The sequence below is a fragment of the Eupeodes corollae genome, chromosome 1 (assembly GCF_945859685.1).
Source record: "Eupeodes corollae chromosome 1, idEupCoro1.1, whole genome shotgun sequence".
NCBI classification, from domain to species: domain Eukaryota; kingdom Metazoa; phylum Arthropoda; class Insecta; order Diptera; family Syrphidae; genus Eupeodes; species Eupeodes corollae.
Genome location: NC_079147.1, coordinates 71540601 through 71564595, shown reverse-complemented (window position 1 = coordinate 71564595; position 23995 = coordinate 71540601). Strand labels below are relative to the sequence as shown.

Genomic DNA, 23995 nt, shown 5'->3' with positions numbered 1-23995 from the left:
TTACTATAAAACAATCCGTCAAATTAACGGTTAAAAAGGTGAGACAAGAGGTATTAGACCGAAGTTCAAACGACTTAAATGAATCAGCCATTTTATTGTCAACAATAACTTTAAACGTCCTTCTTTGAATACTGTACTGTCTTTAATAAGTTTTTGGAGAACAAGTCTACAAATGGAAGCTATACTCAAGCCTTAGACAATAGCCTGATCAAAGGGGGGCCCCTAGAAGTGGTTGGTAATCTTCACACACATACGTAATGTTCAGTTTCTATGATGCAAGAGCCACTCATGGATAGTGACAATTTTTGTAAATTAAGCTTGAGAGCCAACAGGCAGCATCGACATTTGTGCTAATAAGTCCCAAAGAACTTACTTTCCGGTAAGATAAAATATTGATTGAGCAAATATCAAGGGACATTTTATTTAATTTGTTAAAACCAAAAATAAAATACATTCTAGTGCAGCGTTCAATCTACAAAGTTTACTCTTATAAGGTTTTCGCTTTAAGTCGATTTAGCAAATAGGCATTGTTGATACTGGATAAGAGCAACAGGCTGTTTCTGCCATACCTCTTCGAGCTAGATTACAAAATAAGGGTTTTGTATTTGTGGGTCCACCTCCAGTTTTTCTACCCGAACCATTATTACCACCAACACCTCCCCAGCCACCAACCGTACCACTGACAGGAAGCTTCCTAGTGTTTTCACCACGTCGACTACTCGTATTACCACAAACATTTGGACAACGAGGACCTGTTGGAATGAGTCGTCCTCCAGTCGGATCGAACGGTTTCATAAACTTGTTCAATGGCCTTGGAAAAGCTGGTTTTATAATCCAATCATCAGCACTATATTGAGTCTCCCGACACGCTAAATCGGGTTTTTTCTTTAGTTGGGGCTTTATTACACCTGCCGGTGGAGTAACACCGAAATCAAATTCTGCTTCAGAATCCGATGTGTCCGATAGTACGAGAGAGTCCTTAAGGTTTGGAATCCCTTTCAACTGGCACACTTTGCTCAATTCAAACTCGAGACGTTTTTTCTCCAAAAATGTTCGACAAAAACAATGAGAAATCGGTTTACGACAACAACACTTGTCAAATTTCTCTTTTAGAAGTCTTTTAATCTCCCTCGCACAAGCTTTTCGAGGATTTTTAACAATGCGGAATTGAATAGGTTTCATGGGAACATACGGATCTGCACAATTTGCCAGAATTTTAGCGTCTTTGATTGGACGCATCGTTATAATGTAGGCATCCTTCTTTTTACAAATATGCAAAGTTGGTTTCTGAATAAGATCCTCAGATTTCTTCTTGAGCGTTTTGTTTTTGCAATATCTTGACACATTTAAACTATCAACTGGGAAGTCTTTTAGAAAATACTTCATGATTTCTTTGATTGGCTTGCGAATAGCCCCAGGTTTCCAGCCACTGCGAAGACCTTCTGTGTCAGCGTTCCACAACCAGCCCATATTGCCTGGAACCATTTTGCCAGAAGATAAACACGTTCCATGACCAATCACATTACCAGGATACTTCCGAACAGTCTTATAGTTATACCTTAAAAGAAAACAAAATAATTACAATTTTAGCAGCAAGGCATGATAAGATGCTTAGGTGCTTACAATTTCTTCCTACACAATTTTCTCTTCGCCTCGACAAGGGGATTTTTTGAGGTGGTTTCATTTTTCTTTTGAGTCCCGATTGTCGGTGGCCTCTTACGTTTTGAGACCTTCTTATCTTCAAAAGACTTTTCACACTTCTTATCCCAATCCAATTCACGCTTAAACCCAACAGGCTTAAGGTTATACAGATCTTGAATTTCCGAAAACACTTGTGCCAAATGCGTTCGGCAATCGATAGCACTGCTTGTTGATTTGCATATTTTACTTCCCGATTTCTGCTCAAGGATTTCACCACTATCTGTTGAGCATTTGTCATTTGGAGCGCAACATTTTTTCGTTTTCAAAACATCTTTGCATATTTTACGAATTCTGCAATAGGCGCAAATTTTGCCATTCTTGCAAGTGCAACGATTAATCCGACGGGGAAAGGGTTTTTCGGTGTTATTGTTTTGGTTTGGAGTATCGATTGCCCATTCTGCTAGTATCTGATCAGCGGTCAAATTTTCATTGTATGGCCTGTCCACGGTGTAAGGGGTTGGTTTGTGACCACATTTTGTACAAGCTGCCAATCTTGGTAACCATGATACATCATTCTTACAAATTGGACAGTATCTTAAAATCATATTTGAAATGTATTAAGTTTAAGTCTTTTTTGTTTAGCTACTATACCTTGGACGAATGTAGACAGATTCCTTAAGAACAGGAGGAGATTGGGGACATTTACAGATATCATTTTCTGAGTCGGCATCGCAACTTAGTTGGGAAGATATACAAGAACAACATTCTGGGGGCAAAATTTTTACTTTCAGTGTACAATATTTTAAAAGTTGTTTCTATTTACATACCTGTTGTTTCGTCTGAAAACTTATCACTATGAGGACATTCTTTAAGATGTTGGGATGCTTTGCATGCCCAGTCAACTGTAAATAATATTTCAAATATTTTATTAAAAAGTTGGAACTGGTAACAATGAAAAAAAAGTATGGTATTTAGGTAAATTATATTAACATGTTTGAATGTTGCTGATCATCATTTAAGGTTTTTGTGAATTAAATATAAATACGAGAACATTTCCATTACGTCTGCTGTTGAAATGCGGTTACCTAGACGTCTGCGGGCTTGTTAAATAATGCAATCTTTTGGGAATGCAATCATTATATGAATATAGATCATTAATTGAATTTAACTTAAAGATTGAATTCATTGATTTCATCTAAAGATTGGGATTTAAAATTTTGCAACCACCACCCGTGGTGCGATGGTTAGTGCATAGGACTGTCATGCCAGAGGTCTTGGGTTCTACCTGTGCCAACTAAAAAAGGCTTTTCACGGCTACTGCCTCTTGCTAGTTGAATTATCCTCCAATAGCAATTTTTGTCGATGTTCAAATGGTAGACATGTGCATTCAAGAGGACACAAGCGTCCACAGATTTTTCTCAGAACCCACCTCTGTCTATCAACTCCTACTCTCACCTTCCCGCGGTGAACATCGGGTGCCTAGTACCACAACTGCAGTTCCAACCCCAGTGGAAAGTTGTTGGGGGTAGCAAACGAGAGAGGAGGAGAGGTGTTTCCACTATGGTACCTCTCCTTATCCAGATGGCAGCGGAGGAATTCCCGAGATGGAATAAACGGTGGCGTCTACAGTTCCAGTAAGGTTCAACTACTTAGCGAACACCTTCTAACACCTTTTTTCAACATATTCGGAGCCTAGGCCTGTATAACTCCCCGTCCTTGGAGTTATACTAAGGATCTGTCCCTCTAGGTTGAGGGTTGTGCCGTCGGGGTGACTTCCTGGCCACGTAAATACTTCATAGTTGCGAAGCACCAACAAGCCTCGGATACGGACGGATTAACTGTTGAGAGACCACGTGCAGCCGAAGAATTAGCGGAGGCCCTAGACTGCTATAAAGCAGACATCACCGCCATCCAGGAAATACGATGGGATGGGCCGGGCAAAAAGAGGATGAAAAACTGTGATTTTTACTATGGTGACTGCCACAACGAAAACCAACAGCCCTTATTTGGATGTGGCTTTGTCATTGGAGCCAGACTCAGGCAAGAAGTCTTGAGCTAAATGTGCATCAATGAGCGCCTCATGAAAATACGCATCAAGGCTAAATTCGACAACATTAGCCTGATATGCACGCACGCTCCCACAGAAGAGAAAGACGACAACACCAAAGACATGTTCTTCGAGCTCCTAGAGAAAACATATGAGCAGTGCCCTAGCTACGATATTAAAATTGTTCTGGTCGATTTTAATGCCAAGCTAGGAAGGAAGACATCTTTGGTGAAATAATCGGGAAGAACAGCCTGTACGACAACACTTCCGACAACGGACTCAGGTTCATAGATTTTGCTGCGGGGCGAAACGTCATGGTAGCAAGTACGCGTTTTCCACACCTCAACATCCACAAAAGCAATTGGAGTTGTCCAGACCAATCTACCGTCAACCAGATTGACTATATTGCGATCGACGCCAGACACGCTTCCAGCGTACGAACTTTCCGAGGATCGAGTCGGACCACTACCTCGTTGTAGCCAAGGTAACTCTTCGGATTTCCAGACCCAAGGCAAAACAGGGAGGTGCTGGGAGAAGGTACAATGTCGAACGGCTACAATCGCAACCTCTCTCGAAGTTCTCTGCAGCCAACACAATGTATCGAAAACCAGTGGCAACATTGTCAAGATGCAATCAGAGAAGCCGCCTCTGATGTTCTGGGTTTCAAGAAGCCACCAACAAGGAACCCCTGGTTTGATGAGGAATTTCGGCAGACAAACACAGCCAAACGACAGGCACGCAAAGCGGCGCTGCCTAAAAGGACAAGAGCTACTTATGAGCTCCATGAGCAGAAGAGGCGAGAGGAACACCGACTTTTCAGAAGGAAAGAGCATGAGAAGCGTGCGATCAAAGATGTTGAGAGGTTCAAAAGCAGGAATGAAGTTCGAAAGTTTGATGGTGAAACGAACTTCATCTGTACACAAACCCCGAACCAAAGGCTGCAAAGACCGCAGGCAATGCTGAGGATATGGAAGGACCACTTCTGCAGACTGTATAACGGCGACGACGAACCGAATTCCTCTGTCAGGCAGGATGATCTATTCAACATAGACGACGAAAGCCAACAATCCCGTCCTCCCGACTTAGACGAAGTAAAGATTGCCATATCTAAGCTGAAGTCTAATAAAACTGCTGGAGCGGATGGCTTGAATGCCGAGCTCTTTAAAGCAGCTTGAGATAAGTTGGTTAGGAGCATGCACCAACTTATCTGTAAGATATGGTCAGAAGAAAGCATGGCCGATAAATGGAACCTTAGTATTGTTTGACCGATCCTGAAAAAAGGAGACCCTCTAAACTGCACCAACTATAGAGGAATCAGTCTATACTTAACATCACCTATAAAATCTTCTCTTCCGTAAAAAAACCCAAGACCACCAAATCGACACCCACCATCTTTTCATCGATTTCAAGGCCGCAAATGACAACATCTACAGGGACGAGCTGTATAGAGCCATGTCTTTTCTTGGCATTCCTGCCAAACTCATCTGTTTGTGCAGGATGACCATGGAGAATTTAACGCTGCTCCGTAAAGGTTAAAAACAACTTAACAAGGTAGTCAAGGACTTCGTCTACCTAGGCTCCGCTGTAAACGCAGAAAACAACACCAGCGCTGAGATCAAACGCAGAATAACTCTTGCTAACCGCTGTGTCTTTGGACTAAAAAAGCAATTGAGTGGTACAGTCCTCTCTCGAGGGACCAAAGTGTTGCTATATAAGACCCTTATCATCCCCGTCCTGCTATACGGTGCAGAAGCATGGACTATGACAAAAGCGGGTGAAAGCACCTTGGGTCGGTTCTAGAGAAAAGTTCTTTGTGTGATCTACGGTCCCGCATGCATCGAAGGGGAGTGGAGGAGAAGATGGAACGACGAGCTGTACGGGCTGTACAGTGACGTATACTTAGCCAGAAGGGTAAAAGTCCAACGACTAAGATGGCTGGGTCATGTAGAGCGCATGGAAACCATTGCTCCGGCACGGAAAGTCTTCGAATCCACACCCACAGGACAGCGCAGTACCGAGCTAGATGGAGAAGTTTGTTGGGTGAGCCCCTAGTTCACACAGAACTTTAGCGCCACCTTAAGTAAGTAAGTAAGGAAGAACGCAGTTGACTGAAAATGAAGTCCCTTATGTTGTTTTAACCTGTCCCTTCTTAAGTGAAATTTTACTACACAAAATATTCTAAAGCGGCCCATACACTTCGCATACCAATTTCCGGTGTCAGACACAAAGAGATTAAAATCAAAAATTTCAAAATTCCGTAGTAAAATTTCACTTAAGAATGCAAAGACTTCAATTGAATGCAAATAATGCATAAAATGATTGCAGTCAAATGATTGAAGACATTTTACAGTCTTCTTAAGGTAAAATTTTTAATGATTGCAAAATTTGAAGCCCCCATCTTTAAGTGAATTCAATTGATGAAGTTTCATTCTATATAATTTGTTTCAGAAACTTTGAATTTACGCTTTCATGATTTTGAAAATAAGTTCTAGCGTTAAATTTTGGTGCTGATTTTGTAGTCGAACTTCGGTTCTAGGTATTTTTTTAAATTTGAAAAATACTCGTTTTTAACTTTATTTTTTTAGATTTTCAATAAATTTCAAAAACTCGGTACGTTAACCTTGTTAAGACGTTTTATTAGTTACAAAAACAAAAAATTACTTTTACACTGTTTTACCATTAATTGTTTAGCAAGACTTTCAACAAATGAGGATTTGACAAGTTTAATGAAATGATAAAAATTTCCAAAGGGAATATTGAAGATAGGCGTAAAAGATTTGTTTTATTAATAAATTTCATTGGCGTTATCATGCCTTGATAAGAGTAATTTGGTGTCCAAAGTCCGATGAGCAAAAAAATATTGGCTCGAAAAACTAACATTTTAGGAGATGTCTTAAAATGAATATTAATCAAAAACTTTAAATACATATTCTAAAAGATCATCACCTTTATAAAAATACTTACTACTTGATTTTGATCTTGATCCACAACATTTCCCAAATGGTTTTTGTAACTTCGGCAAAATATTTATACATGCACACGGTGGCTTACATTTACCAAATGAATATTTCTGTAAAACAAAAAAAAGGTTTTATTTTAAAATTCATTTGATTTGCAGGGAATCAATTTGAAAACTTGCCCTTGAAAAGAAAGTTGTACAAAAAAAAGTATTGGACACATTAAAAATTGACATTGGGCAGGTTCAGGCGACATATGTCAGAATGAGAGCTTTATTGGGCTGAACTTACCTTTACCGCAGCATGAATTTCGATTCGGTTTTTTCTTTGATAGATTTGTGCAAATAAATTATAACTATAGTAATTTTAGACGAGGAAACATTTATTTCTATTTGACATTTCTTCCATGTTTTTTGTTCAGTGTTGCCATACTTAATTACAAAAGGTGCGCTACAGTCCATGAGGGACTTGGGCTTCAACCAACATGCGTCTCCAGCCAGCTCAGTCCCTAGCTAGTTGTGTCCAGTTTTGCACTCCAAGTTGGTTGACGTCCTTAACCACCTGAGTCGCGGTCTTCCATAAGCCGTTGGACTTTACTTCTGTTAACTAGGTTAGTGCGCTGTACAGCGCCCGTACAGTTCGTTGTTATAGCTTCTCCTCCATTCTCCATCTATGCTTACGGGACCAAAAATCACCCGAAACATTTGTCTCTCGAAGCATCCTAAGACGCTCTCATCTTTCTTTGAGAGAGGACTTTACTTTTGAATTTCTCAAAAACGCTCCACTGACATCACGCTTTGATCTTCCAATTATGTCAATATCATCTGCGTATCCGAGTAATTTTATGGACCTTTGGAAGATTGTGCCTCTAGTGTCGACGGTTGAGTTTTGCACAATTCTTTCCAGAACGATATTTAAGAAGTCACATGACAGTGCATCGCCTTGTCTTAAACCTTTTTTGACTTCAAATGAATCAGTAAGAGCTTTTCCGACCTCGATAGAGCAGCGTGCATTCTCCATCGTCATGCTGCACAAACGGATAAGATTGACAGGCATGCCAAAACTAGACATTGCAACCTATAGTTACTGTCATACGCGGCTTTAATGCGATGGTGGGTATCGATTTGAAGTTCCTGTGCTTTTTCCAAGATCAGCCGATGTGTGAATATTTTGTCGATAGTGGACTTTGCAGGACTGAAGCCACACTGATAAGGACCTATCAGGTTGTTGACGATCAATCTCAGACGTTCACATAATACGGCAGAGGGGATCTTATATGCAATGTTAAAGAGTCTTATGCCTCCGTAGTTGGCGCAGTTTAGAGGGTCCCCTTCTTATGTATCGGGCACACTATACTGAGATTCCACTCATCGGGCATGCTTTCTTCTGACCATATTTTGCAGATGAGTTGGTGCATGCTCCCACCAAGTCATCGCCTGCTGTTGATCTGCGTCGTCTAGGTTGAGTGGTTCTATCTCCCTTACAGCGGAATTCGGTTCGTCATCGCCGTTATATAATTTGGAGAAGTGATCTTTCCATAATCTCAGCATCGACTGCGGTTCTACTACGATGTTCCCCTGATCGTCTTTACAGGCTTCGGTTCGTGGCTGGTACCCTTGGGAGTTTTTTTTTACCTTATGGTAAAATTTACGAACCTCATTCCTGTTGTAAAATCCCTCTATCTCCTCGATCGCGCTCTTCTCATGCTCTCTTTTTTTTCCATCTAAGAAGCCGGTGTTCATCTCTCCTCTTCTACTCGTAGAGCTTGCGAGCAGCTCTGGTCCTCCTGGCAATTTGAATGTCATAGCCAGGGCACTGCTTATAAGACTTGTCCAAGAGCTCGAAGAATATGTCTTTGGTGTCTTCATCTTTCTCCTCTGTTGGAGCATGCGCGCATATTAGGCTTATGTTGGGGAATTTAGCCTTGATGCGCATTGTTGGGATACGCTCGCTCACACGCCTGAGTCTAGTTCAAACAAAAAATCCATACCCAAATAGACGCTGTCTTTGTTCTCGGTAGCAGTCGCCGTAGGATACATCGCAGCCTTTTAGTTTGTTTTTGCGTTTGCCCGGTCCATCCCATCGCACTTCTTGGATGGCGATAATATCTGCCTTGCAACAGTTTAGGGCTTCCGCTAATTGCTCAGCTGCAAGTGGACTGTTTAGGGGCCTAACATTCCACGTACAGATTCGAAGTTCGTTGTCCTTATTTCGTTTGCGTGGGTTGTCAACAGTGAATCCGTCCGTAGCCTAAGCTTGTTGGTGCTTCGCAACTCATGTATTTTTTAACGTGGCCAGGAAGTCACCCCGACTGCACAACCCCCAACCTTGAGGGCCAGATTCTTAGTATTACTCTGAGGACCGAGAGCCGGATGAACCGCTCCTTACAGGACTGGGCTCCGAATATGTCGAAGAAGCCTTATAAGGTGTTCACTAAGTAGTTCAACCTTACTGGAACTGTAGACGCCAACGTTTTTTTTTTCATAATAAGCACGCACTCAGGGGGATATTACTTCCCATATTATGCAGAGACACAGTGTGCATCTCTATCAAGTGCAATAATCTTACTTTCTACAAAGCGATGTAAGGATTTGCTCCACTTTTCGGTGAGACAAACCATGAGATCACCAATGGACCTATTGCTTCGAAAGCCGTTTTGTGTTGCAGGCCTTCCTGGCTTGTTTGAACTTTTTCCGGCTTTCCTCAGTACGGTTGGCTTTATAGCGACGGAAACTTACCTCTTTGGCCCTAAAAACCTCTTTACAGCTCGCATCAAACCAAGCGTTTTCCTTGGGTCTGATACTTTTAACCCTGTCCGGTATAAAGTTCTCATTCCAAGGAGAATTGAACTTGTGATCATACCAGCGCTGGCGTCAACGTCACTATCGAGGAAGCATAGTGACCAGTTAAAGATCCTGAAGTAATTATTGAAACCTTCCCAGTTAGCTTTCTCGTATTGCCAAACGGAGCTCTTTCTTTAACTGAACAGTTTTGAGAAATTTGCTGATATATCACAATGGTCAGACGAGGCTTAATACCTGGGTCTTGTCTTAGATAAAAAACTAAATTGGAAACGCAACGTACAGGAAAGATTCAAAAAAGCTGCTGTAGCTCTCTTTTCTTGCAAAAAAGCTATTGTTAATAAATGGGGCTTACAGCCCAGAATCACGCATTGGCTATACACATCGGTAATCAGACCGATTTTAATGTACAGTGTGGCAGTATGATGGACTGCTTTAAAGAAAGGTATAAATAGGGATGAGTTAAATAAAGTCCAACGTTCAGCTTGCCTGAATGATGGTTAGTGCCATGGACTGTCATGCGAGAGGTCTTGGGTTCGATCCCTGCCTATGCCACCTACATTTTTTTTTGCACGGGTACTGCCTCTTGCGAGGAATTGACAAGTTCGGCACGAGTAATTCTTGTCATGAAAAGTGCTTTCTCAAATTTGCCGTTCGGATTCGGCTTAAAACTGTAGGTCCCTTCCATCCCTGACAACAGTACTCGCACACAGGAATGGTTGAGAGTTGTCAGTCACTAGACCCTAGTTCTCAAACGGACAGTGGCCCAATTTATTTATTTAGTTCAGCAACACCTCTTGACATATTTAGCAAAGAAATAGCTGCAAGCTCTGCTGTTCGCCTGACAGCTTCGTCGCAGCGGACTAGCAACAACATTGGCCACTCCGTAATTATTAGGTATTTAGTATCAATTCCAAAGCACACAGACTACACCATCCATTTTTGTCTCTACAAACTCTATAACAGTCCATAACTGTCGATCATCTCTAATGGAGATGGCACAACAATTTACTATTCACCTTCACTGGGTACTAGGCCATATAGAGACAGTCCAGGTAACTGAAAGGCAGATGAACTCTGTCTCGAAAACGCAAGAATTACCTAGGAGAATTTTTCTTTAACGATCTAAATCATATCAGTATAATTAGCCTCTCACGTTTTGTAAGGGACTGAAACTGGTTCCATTGAGCTTAGGAGGACCCTCAAGATTCATGGGGTCACAATGGGCTATTAAACTGGCCTAAGTGTGTCCGTTTCCATTTTGGACATCCACTATAACCTAACTTAACCTAACAAATCAATTTTTTATGGAAGATAACTCATCAATTGAATGTTTTAAGTCTTCAAAATTGCAATTGTTTCTTTTTTTCAAACCTTTTTGTCTTCATGAAAAAGTCTTTATTTTAATTTGTTGCTAGAAAAATAAATCTCTCAAGTATTAAAACAATCCGAGGATAGTCATCTCAAAAAAGAACAAAGTCATCCCAAAACTCCAAACACTACTACGAAACATAAAGAAGAGCCCCTGTATTCAAAATGTTGGTTTCCAAATATTTACCTTATTATGACAACAATCCAGTGTATAGACTTTATCAACCTCTGCCGCATCTTTAACGACCTTTCCGTGAAAATTTCGAAATTTCGAAAGATCTAAAGCAGTTGGGCACTTTTCTTCATATTTGTCAGGGCAATCATATAACGCATCACAAATATCCGAATCACTTTGTATTAGGAAGAATAATTCATTTGGATCGACAATTCTCTTGAGTTCATTTTTAATGTCACTGCGTTTCTTAACTTTACCACATTCTACTTCCTCCTCCTCCTCGCAATCTTTTTCAGATTCAGAAAGCTCACATTTGCATCTCAATCGATATTGAAACGCAATTTTTCCAACAACAACACGATTTAGCAAAAGATCACATTCATCGAAATGATTGTAATGATTGAAATTTGGGTTTTCAAGCATTTCTAACATTTCCTCAGGCCAGTTAAAATCAACTTCACCTAAAAGCGAAAAACAAAACCTGTACACAAAAACATAAATTAAGAAAGATGGAAAAACCTTTAATTTCGTTTTCATCAGCTAAAATTTTTAATTTCAATGGACAATCCAATAAATCAATACTCAAGTCATCGGGATAAGCTCGAAATTCACAAGTTCGTCCTTGTTTGAATTCACCAATTTTGTCCGGATTAGATTCAATAGTAAATGTATTGTTATTGAAGTTCACTTCAATGGTTAGGGTATTGTTTTCGGGTTCGAAATCATTAATCGAAAGATTTAAAATTACCAAATCGAACATAAAACATCTCGATTCCATTTTGAATTTTATGTTGTTTTTCCGAAAAAAAAATGTTATTTCATATAAAAAATACAATTTTTGACAAGAAAAACTTTATTTGTGTTAAGCTAATGAAAATAATAGTTTACTAAGTTGTTTGAAAATAGCTTAATAGAACCTTTCGATGTCAAAAAAAGGCTTTCGACAAGGTGATGCGCTGCGACAAGGTGGAGCTAACCGCTGTTTCTTTGGGCTAAGAAAGCCATTGATAATCGCATGAATTGGTAAAGTCCTCCCTCTACTTTTTATCCTCACCGATGATGGTATGAAAATGATTACTAAAAATATAATCTCACTAAACACTGACAAGACCAGGTTTTTTAAAGTCATTGCATCGGTTAAAATCCATACTAACTCTCACCTCCCCGCTGTGAACATCGGGTTTCTAGTACCTCAATTGGAGATTGGATTCCAACCCTATTGATACTTTGTTTGTGGTAGCAAATGAGAGAGGGGGAGAGAGGTGTTCCATTTAGACATCTCTCCTTTTATCCGGACGACAGCGGAGATATTTCCGAGATGGAATCAACGGTGTCGTCTACAGTTCCAGCTAGGTTAAACTTCTCACGGCTTTTACGATATATTTGGAGCCCAGGCCTGTAAGGAGCGTTTTATCCGGCGTCTCTCCGTCCTTACAGTTATACTAAGGATCTGGCACTTCAGTTGAGGGTTGTGCCTACTAGGTGACATCGCGACCACGTTAAGAAAAAACAGTTGCGAAGGACCAACAACCCCTGATACGGGCGGATTTACTGGTGGCAACCCACGCAAACGATTTCAGGTTTTTTGTAATTGCACGTGCAATGTTAGGCCTCTTAATAGACCACGACAGCCTTAGACTGTTATAAAACCGATATCACGGCCATCCAGGAAATGCGTTGAAATGGGCCAGCAAAAAGATAAAGAAAAACTGCTATATTTACTATGGTGACTGCTTCCGAGAAAACCAACGCTTATTTGGTAGCGGTTTTGGCATTGGAGTTAGGCTAGTTTCCCACGGAAGAAACGAATAACAACACCAAGGATATTATATTCTTTGAGATCTTGGAACTTGGGGTTCTCTAAATCAATCTTCCGTCAACCAGATTGACCAAATTGCGATCAACGCTAGACACGCTTCCAGCTTAAACTTATTTTTTTTATAATAAGCGCACACTCAAGGGGATTACACTTCGCATTTAATATAAACACAATGTGAGCACTAGCACTAGGAACCGTTAATTCTGTTATAGCAATATAGTTGCGAGCTTCCAACTCTGTGGAATGGTCCCTGTGTCAAAAATACTGTTGTAGAGTATCAAAAGTCTGTGCTTAGATATTGTTAGAAGTTTCTTGAGCATAGGATATGAGATACGATGCTAGGGGTTTTACCTTCTAACTTTGAGAGACAACTTTCAAGTTCGAGCAATGAAATGGGTGTTTCTATATGCTTGGATTGAGGTGATAAATAATTAATTGTTGAAAGGCGTATTTATTTTGTTTATTTTAAAAGCATCGGAGAAGAATTCATCTTTGGAGTGGTTTGACCAAGTTTATGCGAAAAGGTTACTTATTTCGTAACGCGTACTGATTTTTTGGTCTTGCTCGGTAATGCACATAACTGAGCACAGTGTATATGTTCCTGTGATGTTCAAATGGTAGACATGTCTATTTAAGAGGACACAAGCGTCCACAGGTTTATCTCAAAACCCACCTCTGTCTATCAACTCCTACTCTCACCTTCCCGCGGTGAACATCGGGTGCCTAGTACCTCAACTGGAGATTGGGTTCCAACCCCAGTGGAAAGTTGTTGCGGGCAGCAAACGAGAGAGGGGGGGGGAGAGGTGTTTCCACTAAGGCACCTCTCCTTATCCAGGCAGCAGCGGACGAATTCTCGAAATGGAATCAACGGTGGCGTCTACAGTTCCAGTAAGGTTTGAACTACTAAGTGAACACCTTATATAGGGCTTCTTCGACATATTCAGAGCCCAGGCCTGTAAGGAGCGGTTCCCCTTCCTCGGAGTTATACTAAGGATCTGGCCCTCGAGCTTGGGGGTTGTGCCGTCGGGGTGACTTCCCGGCCCTTAAAGCTTTCATAGTTGAGAAGCACCAACAAGTCTTGGATAAGGACGGATTCACTGTTGACAACCCACGCAAACGAAATAAGGACAACGAACTTCCCTTAACAGACCACGTGCAGCCGAACAATTAGCGGAAACCCTAAACTGCTGCAAGGCAGATATTACCGCCATCCAAGAAGTGCGATGGGATGGACCGGGCAAACGCAAACTAAAAGACTGCGATATATACTACGGCGGCTACTACCGAGAACAAAGACAGCGTCTATTTGGGTGTGGATTTGTTGTTGGAACTAGACTCAGGCAAAAAGTCTTGAGTTTCAACAGAGTGAGGAAGCGCATTACGGAAATCCACATGAAGGCTAAATCCGCCAACATAAGCCTAATATGCGCGCATGCCCCAACAGAGGAGAAAGATGAAGACACCAAAGACTTATTCATCGAGCTTTTGGACATGACTTATGAGCAGTGCCCTGGCTATGAAATTAAACTTATTTTAGGATATTTAAAAGCCAAACTAGGAAGAGAAGACATCTTTGGTGATAAAATCGGGAGAAACAGCCTGCATGAAACCACCTCCGACAACGGCTTCAGGCTGATTGATTTCGCTACGAGGCGAGACGTTCTGGTAGCTAGTACGCAGTTCACACATCTCAATATCCACATGAAAATCCCCTGATCCATCAACGTCAACCAGATTGACCACATTGCGATCGACGCACGACACTGCTCCAGTATACAGGATATCTGAACATTCTGAGGGGCCAATATTAACTCGGACCACTACCTCATTATAGCCAAGTTACGGCTACGGATATCCCGATCCAAGCCAAAACAAGGAAATTCTGTGAGAAGATTCGACGTTAGACGGCTACAATCGCAAAAAACAGCCATGTCCTTTTCCGATCGAGTCTCTAATAACCTCTTAAGGAGTCCTAGCATTAAGCATTAAAAACCAGTGGTAAAATTGCTTGCAGCCATCAGAGAGGCCGCCTCTGAAGATGCCGAAAGTGAAGTGAGGAGATAGAGGGATGTCACAACAGGAATGAGGTTCATAAATTTTACCAAAAGGAAAAAAAACCTCCCAAGGGTACCAGCCACGAACCGAAGCCTGTAAAGACGGTCAGAGAAACATCGTAGTGGAATCACAGTCTATGTTGAGAATATGGAAAGACCACTTCTCCAAATTATATAACGGCGATAACGAACCGAATTCCACTGTAAGGGCTCGCGTACACTAAAACCGATTTATCGGCCGATATCGGATCGGAACAATTTGGACGAGCATATCGGGCGTTCGACTGCATACACTGCTTCCGACCGCGGACGATACCGGTTTGGAGTCTGAATTTGTGAAGCTTGGATGTAAAAATAATAAGTCGTAGTAAACCCAACAAGACTTTTTGTTTTCGGCCGCAGCACCAGATCTTCCAGCTCCATTGCACTTGGTGTACTCTTTTCGGAATTGGTCCCTTAGATTACTTAATTTTTTCTTTATATCTGGAACAGTCAGTTCCATCTCTAAAGAAACTTCGGTCCATAGTTGTTTATCAATGTCTCCAAGCAAAATTCGGGCGATGACGGATTAGGTGTACGCGACCCGTAAGGGAGATAGAACCACTCAACCTCGGCGAGCAGATCAACAATTCCGCCTACCCGACCTCGACGAAGTGAAGATAGCTATATCTAAACTAAAGTCAAACAAAGCTGCTGGAGCTGACGGCATCGCTGCCGAACTATTCAAAGCAGCAGGCAATGACTTGGTACGAAGCATGCACCAACTCATCTGCAAAATATGGTCGGAAGAAAGCATGCCCGGTGAGTGGAATCTCAGCATAGTATGTCCGATACATAAGAAACATTGCGTATAAGATCCTCTCCGCCGTATTATGTGAACGTCTGAAGCCGTTCGTCAACAACCTGATTGGTCCTTATCAGTGTGGCTTCAGACCAGGAAAGTCCACTATCGACAAAATATTCACACCACGGCAGATCTTGGAAAAAACCCAGGAGCTCCAAATCGATACCACCATCTCGTTATCGATTTTAAAGCCGCATATGACAGCAACTATAGGGAAGAACTTTAAAGAGCAATGTCTAGTTTTTGGATCACTGTCAAACTTATCCGTTTGTGCAGAATGAAGATGAAGAATGCACGCTGCTCTATCAAGGTCGGAAAAGATCTTACCGACGCATTTGATGTCAAAAAAGGTTTTAGCGATGCACTGTCATGCGGCTTCTTCAACATCGTTCTGGAAAGAATTGTGCAAAACTCAGCCGTCAACACTAGAGGCACAATCTTCCAAAGGTCCATCCAACTACTCGAATACGCAGATGATATTGACATAATTGAAAGATCAAAGCGTGATGCCAGTGGAGCGTTTTTGACCATTGTGACGGAAGCGAAGAAGATTTGTTTAGTGGTCAATGAGGGCAAGACCAAGTATATGCTGTCATCAAAAAAGGACACTGAACGACGACGTCTTGGACAAAACGTCACCATGGACAGCTATAACTTTGAGGTAGTTAAGGACTTTGTCTACCTAGGCACCGCTATAAACACAGACAACGAAACCAGCGATGAAATCAAACGAAGAATAACTCTTGCAAATCACTGCTTCTTTGGACTTAGAAGGCAATTAAGAGGTAAAGTCCTCTCTCGAGCATCTAAAATCACCATCTATAAGACAGTCATCATCCCGGTTCTTATTTATGGCGCTGAGGCCTGGACTCTGTCAAAGAAAGATGAGAGCGTCTTAGGATGCTTCGAGAGAAAAATTCTTCGGGTGATTTTTGGTCTCGTACGCATAAATGGAGAATGGAGGAGAAGATATAACGACGAACTGTACGGACTGTACAGCGACACTGACCTAGTTAGCAGAATTAAAGTGCAACGGCTTGGATGGCTAGGTCATGTAGAGCGGATGGACAGCAACGCTCCAGCCCGGAAGATTTTCGAATCTAATCTCGAGGGACGGCGCAGTAGAGGAAAACCGCGACTCAGGTGGCGCACCCAGGTGGGAGAGGACCTCAACCAACTTGGCGTGCAAAACTGGAGACAGCTAGCTAGGGGCCGAGCTGGCTGGAGAAGCATGTTGGCCCAGGTCCGCCCTGGACTTTAGGGCCACCGTAAGTAAGTATATGTTCCTGTAAGGCAACGGATTTCTTGCCATATTTTCGAATGTGGAGGAAGTGGGATTTATTGAGGATGTGATCTCGTTGAATTTTTTTGCTATAGAAATGTTCACTTCCCTACAAAATTTGGCGTTCCATTTTTTTAAAACCGATAAGATTTTGCTGATTAGGATACTTTTAAAAAAAGGTTCAATGCTTTGTTCTTTTCTTTTTGTAAACGTTGTAGTTCTGAGTTTTACAAAGATACTGTACGAGTTGCATCTTTTGGAGAGTTTTGGGGTGTCGATTTATTGGCTACAAATCGAATTGCTTTAGAAATTTGAGCTGCCCCTTGATTTATATTTAAGGACACATTTGAGGATGTTTATTTTTGTGTGATATGATCTTGGAATAAATTCCAGTTTCCAGTCACTTTTAAATTTGGGGGTAGCACGATATTTTTGGAGATTTGGACTGGATGTTAGTGTCGTTCTTAAAGGAAAATGATCACTGTTGTAAAGATTTTCATCGACCATGAGATCATCAGATACAGTTCAGGAGAGCAGGTGGTTATATCTATGTGTGTTAAACTTGATGCGTACAAAATTTAGTAAGGAACCATCATTGACAATTATGAGGTTAGAGTTACTGTTTGTTGAAAGCGAAACCCAAAGAACACTCCATGAGTTAACATAACCGGCTAAGATGACTTGAGTATTTATTTGTTAAGTTATATTCTTTCGTCCAGCAATTAGAAACAAAATAATTTAATAGGAACCCGTGTGTAAAAAAGTAACAAAGGTTAAGGTACTTTTGAAGACTTGATTGTATCTCCATTAAACAAAAACCTCTCTAAATAGTGTCATTAGCTGTAGTTGAGTGGGTGAGAGTAGTTTGTCGATTCTGTAAAACCAGCTACGACAATGAATCTTTTAGGTCCACCCAATTAAGTTGTCAAGAACATGTTTAGCATATTATGGTTACCTTAAAGAGACTTTCCTAATAAAACAGAAATGTACGAGTATAGGACTTCCTTGGATATAAACTGAAACTATATCATTTGTAAATTACATATCAAAGTTGGTATTATGTTTAAAAATGTAAGTATCAATAAAAACAATAAACACCTGTGCCTCCTACGCATAAGACGCCTGTAATGGCAACTAGCACGAAAAGCTCCTTGGATACCTGTGTTATTATTATCGATTCGTAAGAACATCTCTCATTTGCCCTTCTTTGAAGACGTAATATAAGCGTTATATTATTTGAGTTAAAAGAAAGTTAAATAATTTTCACAAAGGATGAGTAAAATTAATTCACCAAGTTCCAATAATAGCGCAACATCATCCGAAACAAGTGAAACACAAAGTGTTGATGATAATTCTCCAGGAAACAATACGAGGTAAAAGTTCTAATAAGAACGAAATTATTATCATGTCGTGTTGAAAGTCAATCAAAATGAAATGCTATTAAAGATTATTATATGATTATTAACTCACTGATTCACACGAAAAACAAGAATAAGTTCACCGGAGAGAATCGAAGTTGTAGGAAATTTGATTTGCATTGCAGGAATCAGTTTGAATTCCAAAGGCTTTAATTATAAATCACTCTCTAAGAGCTGCTAACATTGCCTTACAATGGAAGCAGCTGCTGTTGAATTAAGTCAAGAAGATGAAAATGCTCTTTACAAATTAAAATGGAAGAAGTATAGAATTTCAATGCACTTTCACTTTCGTTTATATGCATTATTTTCACTCCTGTTAACGTTCAGTATGTGTATTCTATAGAGTTGTAAAGAGCTGGAAACGATTGAAGGATGATGGCGATAAGAAAAGACCACCATGGAAATCTGTAAGTGTTTCAACACTTCCTAAAGCCGATAAAAATGCCCTACTACGGGCAAAATTATTAGACGCTTCAAGGTTTGTATGAGATAAGCAGAAGCAACTTTTAAGCGTAATATTTTTCCATCAATTACAGACGCCTTCGATTATCAAAACTATCCATTGCAATCCAAGTTGATTTGCCAATATACAAACCAAGTCGTACGATTGGAATTCCTGTTCAAAGTGATCTAATTCCTAAGCGTGATGTCAGTATCTTAACTGATGGATCAATTACAATCAAAAAAGAAGGACCTGGTGAATGTGAGTAAATTCTTTAAAAAACAAATTTTGTATCTTATTTGTTTTACATTTTCAAGTTATTCTTACCCATTCGGCATCACAAATGACTGAGGCTATAGTTGGTGTCGACATTGGAACACAAACTCTCTTACCTCGATTAGGAACTAGATTTTTGGAAACCTATCTATCGAATAAACCACAACATAAAGATTCTTCCCTTTCACCAAGTGAACAAAAACTTTACGATCAAATATGTGAGATACGTAAAATTGGCGAAAATGGTCGCGGCCGCCGAAGATCAAAAAGTGCAGATGATATGTCTGATGATTCCATATCAGGAAACGGTGATAAAACATCACTAATCGAACATTTCAAGAAAATCTCAAAATCTTCTGGTACGCTTTTGAAGCCAACTTTGTCGAGTTGGCACTTTGAGTATCCTGTTGATGAAGAGCCCCAATGGAAACCATATACCACTAAGGCAATGCCGTGGAGTAGTTTTTCCAATACCGAAATAGAAGACAGACTCGCAAACATGAAATTGCAACCGAATTTTGAAAAACAAAAATCACCTTGCGCTGATATTCAAGAAGTTGCATTAAATTCTGATCTTTTTAATGCTGTACAAGAACTTGTTGATGAATCCAATTATTTGGTGGATACATTTAATCGTTTGTCATCTTTGGTCCCAATTAAAGAAGACCTAACCAGCTTAAAACCAGAAAATATTGAGATTTTTAAGATCGAATGTCTGTCAGACTATTGGGTTCCAATAATTGAAAAATCTGAAGCTCGAGCTAAAAAGCTAGCAAGTGAACTTAAACATCCAAAGTTACAAAAACCAAAACCAGTTTCAATGGCTGATTATGACAGAGTTATGAATCCCAAGTCTGTCGTCTAATCCTTCTTCTTCCAGGTGGTGATAAGTAAATAAAATAATAAAACACTTGGAATATTATGAATAATGTGACTTATAACAAAATATAATATAAATAATTTATGTAAATACAAAATAACTTAAAATCTAAGCAATTATTTTTAACACATCCAGATTTATTCATTTTTTGATAAACTTCAAAGGATCATTGAGAAAATTTCTCAAAAAGTCGTTACCAACAGGCAGCAATTGAATATTCTCGTCGAATTCATAAAGCGGCGGCATGGCTATCGACTCATATGATAACTTTTTAATATTTCGAATTTCAATATGAAATTCCGTAAGTTTAACATCATTTTGAGGAGTTTTTGTTCGAACGTATTTTCTTATATAAAGTCTTCCAGATGGTTCTCTAGATGTAAAGAAATAAAAAAGATCATTTAATTCATATTTAAAAAATATATAAGCGGCCATATCATAGCTCCGTCGCTCGGAAAAGATTCGTACTACGAATGGCAACAACAAAAGTGTTGTTTGGTGACACAAATATTTGTCGAGACAAAGTGCGAGCATCAAGAAGAAACAAGCGTTAGAAAAAAGGTGTCGGTGTATATTGGTTGTGAATTCTTGAAATTGATTTGACAAGGAAAGTATGTGCGAGGCAGGTTAAATGTTCAGTTTCATAGATATTGTCATTTTAATGATACAAGGCAGCATTGGATTTTCGAAACATTGAATTCTATGCGGTTAGTCCCCATTGTACAAGTTTATCATATTTTGTCGATTAAGTTTCAAATTCGAAGAAGAGGGATATGAATCTGAAAAGCTACGAGTCCTATCGCAGCGAACAATTAATTGGATTCGAAATTGCAGACAAGAGATCATTTATAAAAATAAGGAAGAGTGTATGTAAATTGCGTATTTTAGTCTTGAATCCGTCCAGAACAAGTTTTATTGAACTCCTGGAAAAAATATTTGTTATCTTCCTGTGCTCCGCTATGAACACAGTAAATAACAAGAGTGCTGAGATCAAAGAAAGTATTACTCTTGCTAACCGCTGTTTCTTTGGGTTCGCCAAAACAACTTAAGTGTTTTTTTACAAGTCCCATATCAGAATCATGGACTATTTCAAAAGTGGATGAAAGCACCATCGGTTATTTCGAGAGAAAAGATTTTCACGTCATCTATACGGTCCTGTATGATGTATTGACGGCGAGTTGAGGAGATGGAACGACGACCTGTACGGGATGTACAGCCACTTAGACTTAGCCAGGGGGATAATAGTCCAACGCAATGATCCTACATTCCTCATTTTCGATAAGATGATTCATGAGACCTCCACATTGGCTGTGCAATCCGTACTGCCGCTCATTAAGAAGCTATCGTCCTTCAAGAAATTTCTTACGCTGAAAATAAATAAATTAATTTTGCTGCGAGGCGAAACGTCATGGTAGCCAGTACGCCTTTTCCAAACCTCAACATCCACAAAGGAACTTGGATTTCTCCAGATCAATCTACCGTCAACCAGATTGACCATATTGCGATTGACGCAAGACACGCTTGCAGCATCATGGATGTCCGAACTTTCCGATGAGCTAACATCGACTCGGACCACTAGCCAAGGTAGCACTTCGGGTTTCCAGACCCATGGCAAAACCAGGGAGGTGCTGGGAGAAGGTACAACGTCGAACGGCTACAATCGCCAGAGATCGCCAAATCCTTTTCCGACGGAGTTACAAGTAACCTTTCTCGAAGTTCTCTGCCGCTAACACAATGTATAGAAAACCAGTGGCAACATTGCCAAGATGCAATCAGAGAAGCCGCCTCTGATGTGCTGGGTTTCAAAAATCCACCAACAAGGAACCCCTGGTGTAATGAGGAATATCGGTAGGCAAATGCAGCCAAACAACAGTCACGCAAAGTGGCGCTGCATAAAAAGACGAGACATGAAAGAGGGAGGGCATGAGAAGCGTGCGGTCGAAGATGTTGAGAGGTTTAAAAGCAGGAATGAAGATCGAAAGTTTTATGAACAAGTGAAATGAAAAATTACCTAGAACCGAAGGCTGCAAAGACGAAAATAGAAACATCATAGTGGAACCGCAGTCAATGCTGAGGATATGGAAGACTGTATAACGGCGGCGACGAACTGAATTCCGCTAACAGGCAGGATGATCCATTCAACATAGACGACGGAAGCCAACAATCCCGTCGTCCCGACTTAGAAGAAGTAAAGATTGGGATATCTAAGCTGAAGTCTTATAAAGCCGCTGGAGCGGATGGCTTGCATGCGGGGGATTTTAAAGCAGCTGGAGATAAGTTGGTTAGGAGCATGCACCAACTTATCTCTAAAGGTGCGTGTCCATTTGAGAGTAAACGTGCTGAGAGTCGCTCTCAAGCTGCTCTCGAGAGCGATCTCGCAAATGGACATAGTCTGGAGAGTAGCTCGCGGAGAGTTGATAAATTACTCTCGACATTCGACTTTTTTGAGAGTCACTCGCAAGTGGACACATGTGCTTACCACTATCCGAGATAAGCTCGCGGAATACGAACACAGTTCGAATTTTGCGAGTAGCTGTCGAGAGTAAACATGGCAAAGCAGTGTAAACTATGGATTTTTTCATATAAAATTGATTTGAAAATACATTTTTAACTTCCAATAGGAAGTTATTGTAATGGGTTGATTTGTCAAATTGAAAATTTTGACATTTCTCGTCGTTGCAAGATCCCTAGAATCGAAATAAAAGATTTTAAGAACGATGCCTGTGAGAGCGTGTGTACTTACGTTCGTACGTTCGACGTTTTTTTCGTCGTCAAGAAACTAGTAAAGATATCGACTTCAAATAAATTTTGTTATATAGATATAAGCCAGAAAGATGCAGAAAGGGCTCCCAAGAAAATTGAATGGGTGATTTTTTGACCATAGCAGTTTTAAAAAAAAAGGTGAAAACGTTGGTTAACACCAAATATCTCACGAACCAAAAATGCTAGAGACTTGAACTAAATTTTATATTATATATTGTAACGTGATACCAAAAAAGTATATTTTATGAAAAAAATCCAACTAACGGCTTTTTTATAAATAAAAAAAAAAAAACAAATTTGACACCTCGAAAATTGTACGAATGAAAAATGATTTTATCTCCGAAACAATTTTGTGCAACCGAAGAACAACGTTTTTAACATATTTTTTAAAAATTTTTTTTAGAAAAATCGAATTGACAGTTTTTTTTTATAAAAAATAAAAACGTAAAAAAACATTACTCAAGTTGTTACAAATTGAATTTTGACTCAAATAACTTTTCAAAAATTTAAGATTATGGCTTCCAACTTATTTTATCTTAAAAGAAATATTGTTTTCAACTTTCGATTCAAAAAGCTTTTCAAAAATTAAAAATATTGTCTTCACACTTTTTTTATTTCACGGAAAATAGTAGTTTTTTTTTATAAAAATCCATATTTTCATACAAAACTAAAATCTACAAAAAATAGATTTTGAAATCAAACTATTTCATCAAATGCAAAATGTTGTTGATAATTTTTAAATCTTTTAGAATAATTCAACTTACAACTTTTTTAACAAAACACGAAAGCCTACAGAACTTTTAAGCAAGGCAAATCGACAGACGGGATTGGAAGTTATCAGTGTGGATAGAATACGTGGCCAACTGATTATATGCTAGCAGAAGAAATCTATCAAGTGGACACGATTATGAGAGTACTCTCAGCAAGAAAACTCTCAATATTCTAGCAGAGAGCTCGCGATAGCAAAACTTCTTAAATTTGGCTCTCAAATGGACAGTCTCCCGAGAGTTGCTCTCGAGATTTAACTAGCAGAAGTACTCTCAAATGGACACGCACCTTAAGATATGGTCGGAAGAAAGCATGCCCGATGAATGGAACCTCAGTATTGTTTGCCCGAGCCTGAAAAAATTAGACCCTCTAAGCTGCACCAACTATAGAGGAATCAGTCTACTTAACACCGCCTACAAAATCTTCTCTGCCCTAATATGTGAACGCCTAAAGCCCA

The 23995-nt window shown here is 39.9% G+C and overlaps 3 protein-coding genes across 4 annotated transcripts in view; 1 reads left to right on the top strand and 2 right to left on the bottom strand.

Annotated features, from left to right (window-relative positions):
* Window positions 1–396: 396 nt before the first annotated feature.
* LOC129943353 (uncharacterized) lies at window positions 397–11872 on the bottom strand. The gene is made up of 7 exons (XM_056052716.1): window positions 11512–11872; window positions 11005–11453; window positions 6653–6758; window positions 2469–2543; window positions 2293–2407; window positions 1624–2235; window positions 397–1558 (listed from the first exon to the last, which is right to left on the bottom strand). Exons 1-7 carry the CDS (start codon window positions 11768–11770, stop codon window positions 514–516), a joined length of 2661 nt encoding a protein of 886 aa, XP_055908691.1. The 5' UTR covers window positions 11771–11872; the 3' UTR covers window positions 397–513.
* Window positions 11873–17932: 6060 nt separating this feature from the next.
* LOC129941001 (uncharacterized) lies at window positions 17933–20119 on the top strand. 2 transcript variants are annotated; one of them, XM_056049536.1, is made up of 4 exons: window positions 17933–18364; window positions 18753–18887; window positions 18946–19112; window positions 19169–20119. In XM_056049536.1, the coding sequence occupies exons 1-4, from the start codon at window positions 18264–18266 to the stop codon at window positions 19990–19992; spliced, it is 1227 nt and encodes a 408-aa protein (XP_055905511.1). In that variant the 5' UTR covers window positions 17933–18263; the 3' UTR covers window positions 19993–20119. The 2 variants fall into 2 exon arrangements, with proteins under 2 accessions (XP_055905511.1, XP_055905512.1); XM_056049537.1 differs by lacking the exon at window positions 17933–18364 and adding an exon at window positions 18436–18670.
* A 13-nt stretch (window positions 20120–20132) lies between these two features.
* LOC129940999 (uncharacterized) overlaps window positions 20133–23995 on the bottom strand; it is a 38109-nt gene continuing 34246 nt past the window's right edge. The window contains exon 8 of the mRNA XM_056049535.1: window positions 20133–20380. Coding sequence (XP_055905510.1) covers window positions 20149–20380 — 232 coding nt within the window. The 3' untranslated portion in view covers window positions 20133–20148. The remainder of the gene's footprint in view (window positions 20381–23995) is intronic.